The following is a 6,789-nucleotide window of genomic DNA, read 5'->3' on the forward strand; positions in this document are numbered from 1 at the left end:
CCCCCCCCCAAAAAAAGAAATGTTTGAAATTCTCAATTTAAAACACAAAAGGCACAGAATATAATCCAGCAATTAGAAGCTATGGACTCACTAATTTACAAAGACCTTCAGAATATAAGCATTAAAGCATTATTCCAATATTCCATGCTTTCAATGTTCTAGTACCCATAATGTTACTCTGAATCTCAGCAGTCACTTACTGTTCTTCCTTTATGCTATGTACTGATTTCTTCCACTCACACAGGATACTCTGCTATATATTAGCAAAACAAAAATAAAACCATTTTTCCTTATTTTACTTCTCTATCCTTCAAAGGCCTAGAAAGATGAGTATGTGTACACACACACATACACACACACTCTCTCTCTCTCTCTCTCAAAGCCCTTCTTTCAGGATGAAAATCTGTTATAAAAATATGATGAGATGGGCTGGGAAGGTGGCTCAGTGGTAGTGCGCTTGCCTTGCATGCCAGAGGCCCTGGGTTCGATTCCTCAGCACCACATAAGCAGAAAAAGCTGGAAGTGGCACTGTGGCTCAAGTGGTAGAACGCTAGTCTTGAGCTGAAAAGCTGAGGGACAGCGCCCAGGCCCACAGTTCAGGCCCCACGTCCAGAAAAAAAAAATGATGAGATATAAAATATAAGAAAAGGTCAAAAAGGCTTAATAAGGACACTGTGAAAAGGATGAGGATCAAAAGGAAGAAAAGAGAAAGCAGACTTTAAAATAATTATACTGATCATCATTACAATGGTCTTTCCTAACGTATGATTGTTGACAGAGTGTCCAATGGAACTGCATTTTGTCCTTTCTCCCGTTCAATTACCTACATTCTATGCCTTTCTATCATGCATGACAAACATTTCAGACTTGCCCCAATTTCCTTTCCTTGGGAGACCTTCTCTATAGGAATTAAATTAGGCAAGCATGGTCCTCTGTATAAGTCCCTACCTGTGTCTCGACTGCTCTGGGACATGGAATCATTCTCCACATTACAGATGACTGTCCCCTGAGAATCAGAAGAGAAGTGACTGACCACAGACTCATGGTGGGAGTGTTTGTAGAGATAACTCTCCGTTGAAGAATCTGTTCGAGTGTCACTTGAGATGGAGGGCTCCCTCCCTAAGGGAACGAGGAAACACATATGCAAAAGTGAGGAAATAAAAGAACAGTGAAAAAGAAGAAAAGAGATAGATGCACAAAGATCCCTAAGTAAGAACTTCCTAGAAGAAAGCCTGAGAAGAAGACGCCACAGAGCCATTCTTCCCAATATCCAACTTCAGGTAATCCAAACACACAATTCCATCCACCTCTGCCCTTATCTTACAGAAATCCTGCCACTGTGAAAAACTGTGGGGATTTTTAGAAAATCTATTGAGGTAGTGGGGGTATGTGGAAGAAATGAAAAAGTTGTGAGAAGCAAAATCTATTTAGAGGGAAAGCCCCAGGCCAACTTGTTTTGCATACCAGTTCTTCACCCATCCCATAATCTGTCTTACACTCTCATGAATGTCACTTTTTTAAAAAACTGACATTTTTATATGCATTTTAATATCTCTGAGAAATTATGGGGCTTTTATTTAATGTGTAGTTAATTCAATGGAAGGCTTTCTTCTGAACACTTAGCTGAGATAAACACAACAAAACAAATGGGTATTTGAAGGGAGAACTAGAGCAGGTCTGGGTGGGGTATAAAAGTAGGAAGAAAGTGGCAAGGGCCAAGAAAGAGGGAGGTGCAAAAGGGAGGGAGGAAGACTAAAGACAAGTGTCTTCTCTTTCAAAAATGGACTAAAGGTCTGCTCTAGATTCAGTAGAGTAAAATTACATTTCTTCTTCATCCTTTTCAGAAATTAAGCCAAAATTTATTCATTATGAGTCTCTGTGGACTAGCTTGAGAGTTCAGTCATCATAATGGAAACTATTTTTATAGGAAATATTATTTTGACCCAAATAATTGACTTAGAAGTGAACAAGTGATTTATATGATAAGGAAAATCACTACTGCGTTTGGAATTTTAAAACAAAACTGTCTCAACCTCCCAAAAAAAGGATTGGCTTTGTAGTTAGTGACTCAATTTATTTTATCTTGACAATTTACATAAGCCACTGTTAAGCTCCTAATAAGAATCAGTCTTCTTTAGATTTTTAGAGGGCTAAATACTAGTTCTTACAAACTTAGTATTTCAGTATAAATAAGTGTAATTTTTTCCTTAATTTGAGTTGGAGCAAACTAATTTATGTAACATACCCTTGAGGCTAAAGGAAACAAAGCCTGACACAGTTCGGCTTTGGCACTAATTGGTAATTCTTATGCCTAACGAATCTTAGGTTTAATGAAAGGTAGGGTGCACTGATAAAGTGGAGCAGGGAGCAGGGAGCAGTAAAGGGCTAGGCTACTCACCTGAGTCTTCACTGTCATAGCATGCCCTGCTGGATGACTGGAACTGGGATTGGGATGGCAGGTCCTGGGTAGACACTGGGGTGCCTTGGGGATCTGCATAAAGCAACAGTAAGGGCTGATAGTGCCCTTTGATGCATTTGGTTACCACATCCTTCCATTTGGGCCCAATCTGAACCAGAACAACCAGAAGGACACAACCATTAATTATACTTCATATCCGTAATTCAAAACGTATCTTCAGCCAGGCGCCAGTAGCTCACTCCTATAATCCTAGCCACTCAGGAGGCTGAGATCTGATGATCACAATTCAAAATCAACGAATAGAAAAGCCCTATTAACTACCAAAAAGCCAGAGGTGGAGCTGTGGTTCAAGTGGTAGAGAGCTAACCTTGAGCAAAAACCACTCAAGAGATAGCATCCAGGCCTTGAGTTTCAAGCCCCAGGAAATATACCAAAGAAATAAAATAATAATCTTCTCTCCTTTCTTTCTCTCTCTCTCATTATCTGTCTCTGACCATGTGTCTCTGTCTCTCTCGCACTCTCTTTCTCTCATGAGGATTGAACCCCTGGTCTCTTACATGCTAGCCAAGTTCTCCACCACTTGAGGATTATCCTAACTCCTTTTGTTTGGCTGGTTTTCAGGATACAGTGTTGCAGTCGGGTGCTGATTGCTTGTGGTTGTAATCCTAGCTACTCAGACTAAGACTTGGAGGATAGTAGTTCAAAGCCAGCCCATGAGACCCCATCTCCAATTAACCAGCAAAATGTCAGACTGGTGGCATAGTTCAAATGGTAGCATGAACTATGAGCAAGAAAAACAGTGGGAGCATAAGCATCTGAGATCAAGCTCTAGTACCAGTAGAGAGAATGAAACAGAGACACAGAGACAGAAAGGATAGTTACAACAGAAAGAGATGACAGAAACAACAGAGGGATTTGCTGACTTTGAACACTTTCCTCCTGCCTCTGTCTTCCAAGTAGCTGAGATTACAAATGTGTGACACTATGCCTGTTTTATTATGAAAAGAAATGGCAGTAATAACAATGATGATGATGATGATGATGATGATGTAAGAGCCGGGCGCCTGTGGCTCATGTTTGTAATCCTAACTACTGAGGAGACTGAGATCTAAGTATTACAGTTCAAAAGTTCAAAGCCAGCCTGGGCAGTAAAGTCCATGAGACTTATCTCCAATTAACCACCAGAAAACTGGAAGTGGTGCTGTGGCTCAAGTGGTAGAGCTCTTGCCCTGATCTGAAGAGCTGGGGCCCAGAGCTCAAGCCCCACAACCAACCAACCAAACAAACAAACAAACAAACATACAAATAAATAAAGGTATTTCAAATCTCTATGAATTTTTGTTGTTGTTAAACCTTTTTCTGCTGAATCCTTTACGAAACCACTAAAGCCCTGTAAAAGGATGAATAAGATTGCTTGTGTCAGCTGGGCACCAGTGGCTCACGCCTGTAACCCTAGCTACTCAGAAGGCTGAGATCTGAGGATTGAGGTTCAAAGCCAGCCCGGGCAGGAAAGTCCATGAGAGTCTTATCTCCAATAAACCATTAGAAAACTGGAAGTGGTGCTGTAGCTCAAGCACTAGAGTGCTCGCCTTGCGCTGAAGAGCTAAGGGATGGCGCCCAAGCCCAAAGTTCAAGCCCCACGACCAACAAAAATAAATAAATAAAAGCACTCAACTGGGCACTGATGGCTTAAAACTATAAGCTTAGCTACTTAGGAGGCTGCAAATCTAAGGATTGTACTTCAAAGCCAGCCCAGGCAGAAAACTGTGAGACTCTTATTTTTTTCTTTCTTTCTTTTTTTTTTTTTTGGTTGTAGAGCTTGAATTCTGGGTTGGGCTCTGTCCTTGAGCTCTTAAGTTCAAGGCTAATACTCTATCTACCACTTCAAGCCACATCATCATTTTCAAGAGACTCTTATTTCTAATTAACCACAAAAAGCCAGAAGTGGAGCTATAGCTCAAGTGGTAGAATGCTAGCCTTGAGCACTAAAGCTCAGGGACAGCGCCTAAGCCCAGAGTTCAAGCCCCGGAACTGGCTCCCCCCCAAAACAATTGAAAAGAATAAAAACTCTCAAGGGTGAATAAAAAAATAAATTAAAAACTATAAAAGCTCTTCTATGTGAGAAGGCTTCAGATCACTAGTAACCAATTTTTTGAATAGATATCAGATTTTAAAAACCTCATTTAAAATTTGCATTTCCATAATTTTCTCCCAACAAATAAAATTTCTTTCATGCAGCTAAAAAGCAGTGAGGAACTATCTCAGACTACCTCAGAATAAATTATGACATTCAGCCTGAGAGTTCACACTTGACAGGACACAAAATGTCAAACTGCTTAGAATAGACAGCTGGACCTCTATCCCTTATCCCTGTGATAGAGTCAGCTGTGCTATCACAGCAAAAAAGACTAACAGAACAGCCATGGAAACAATACAACCAAATCCCCAGACTCATCTCATCTTAAGCTTAAAACAGGCACATGCTTAGATGTGAGTTGTGTTCTGCCAACTGGACAACTAGCATGTTGCTTTGTTCATAACAGATAGCAGTAAATTTATAACTGAGTTACTGTATCAGTATTTTAATTGAAGCACATATAATTTACACATAAAATTCTTATTTAATACTTTGTATTTCTTAAAAATAACAACAACAACTACTAATGAGCCCGGTCCAGTGGCTCACCCTTGTAATCCTAACTACTCAGGAGGCTGAAATCTGAGAATTGAGGTTCAAAGCCAGCCCAGGCAATAAGCCACTAGAAAACCAGAAGTGGTGCTGTGGCTCAAGCAGTAGAGCGCTCGCCTCGAGCTGAAGAGCGCAGGGACAGCGCCCTTGCCCAGAGTTCAAGCCCCCCCCCCAAAAAAGAAAAAACTAATGATGAAATAGTTTATGTAAGTTGCCCCAAATTATAATAATAAAGAAAAACAAAAGGGTGAGTAGGGGGGAAATGAGAGAATTTGATGAAAACTACTTTGTTTGCTTTTGGTGCCATGAGGGGTGCTATCTCTTAGCTTAAGGCTGTTGCTATACAACTTGAGAATTCTACTGTTTAAATTCTATAGACTGGAAGAGTCTGCACCTTGTACTTCTACTTTTATCAAAAGGGGCTTTCTAACTCATATAGATGAACTAAACCTCTTGATCCACTGAGTCTATGGATTAGACATAACTAAATTTCCTGCTTTAAGTATCAGTGTGGTCCTATTTCCTCTACACTAAGCCAAAAATATGTAAACCTTTGAGAGAGGGCTGGGAATGTGGCTTAGTGGTGGAGTGTTTGCCAAACATGCATGAAGCACTGGGTATCCCCATCCTTAGTACCCCATAAACAGAAATAGCCAGAAATGGTGCTGAGCAAAAAGAAGCTCAGGGACAGTGCACAGGCCTTGAGTTCAAGCCCCAGACTGGCCAAAAAAAAAAAAAAAAAATTGAGAGAACACTTCAAGGAAATAAGATTGGAGGATAATTTTATCTCAGTCTTGAGTCAAATTATCACCTATTAATAATTCTAATATTTCAAATTCTAAACTTTAAATGAGTTACTTGGTGGATTTGAGTCAATTATAAATGGACAATGTTGAATGTCTGTGAGGAAACAAAATAATGGAGGATATCATTTATTCTCAAAGAAGTACACATCTATTAGGAAAGACAAGACATAAAGTATGCCTTACACATGGCATGGAATAACTATTCAAAATTATGAAAACAATACTAAAGACAAATAATCATCTGACTTTCCATGCAATCACCAAACACTTCAAGAAGACCTTGAAGACGCATTCCTACCTCCTTGACATGAGCATCATCAAAATACATCCATTTGCGGATCTTTGTTTGAAAAAAGAATGTAGAATAGTGTTTGCCATAGTAGCAGATCATTCCTACTAAGTACAGTTCAGACTGCTTGGCCCGGTCATCTGTCACTCTGAAAAACAGCTGTAGAAAAAAATGGAAAGAACTATCACACATTCAACATCTCACATCCTCTCTCAGCAGACTCTATCAACTTTTTTCTCCTTAACTACTGGTGATAGAGCCCTGGGCCTAACTCATGCTAGACAAGTACTCTGCCACTTGAGTCATGCCTTCAACCGTTTTGAGAATTTTGTTTTATTTAGTTTTTTCCGGTCCTGGGACTTGAAATCAGGGTCTGGGTACTGTTCCTGAGCTTCTTTTACTCAAGATTAGCATTCTACCATATGAGCCAGAGCCCCACTTCAGCTTTTTTGGTAATTTATTGGAGATAAAAGTCTCAGGGAAGGGCTGGGAAGATGGCTCAGTGGTAGAGTGCTTGCCTTGCATGCCTGAGGCCCTGGGTTCAATTCCTCAGCACCACATAAGTAAAAAGAAAAAAGCCGGAAGT

The 6,789-nt window shown here is 40.1% G+C and overlaps 1 protein-coding gene across 1 annotated transcript in view; it reads right to left on the reverse strand.

The window, feature by feature from the left end:
* The window catches only part of Usp54 (ubiquitin specific peptidase 54), a 150,318-nt gene that overhangs the window by 35,628 nt on the left and 107,901 nt on the right, over positions 1-6,789 (reverse strand). Inside the window, exons 12-14 of the mRNA XM_013025597.1 lie at positions 6,213-6,351; positions 2,399-2,567; positions 949-1,119 (exon numbers count right to left, since the gene is read on the reverse strand). Of these exons, the coding sequence (XP_012881051.1) occupies positions 949-1,119; positions 2,399-2,567; positions 6,213-6,351 (479 nt within the window). The remainder of the gene's footprint in view (positions 1-948; positions 1,120-2,398; positions 2,568-6,212; positions 6,352-6,789) is intronic.

This window comes from Dipodomys ordii, unplaced genomic scaffold, assembly GCF_000151885.1.
Source record: "Dipodomys ordii isolate 6190 unplaced genomic scaffold, Dord_2.0 Scaffold86, whole genome shotgun sequence".
NCBI classification, from domain to species: domain Eukaryota; kingdom Metazoa; phylum Chordata; class Mammalia; order Rodentia; family Heteromyidae; genus Dipodomys; species Dipodomys ordii.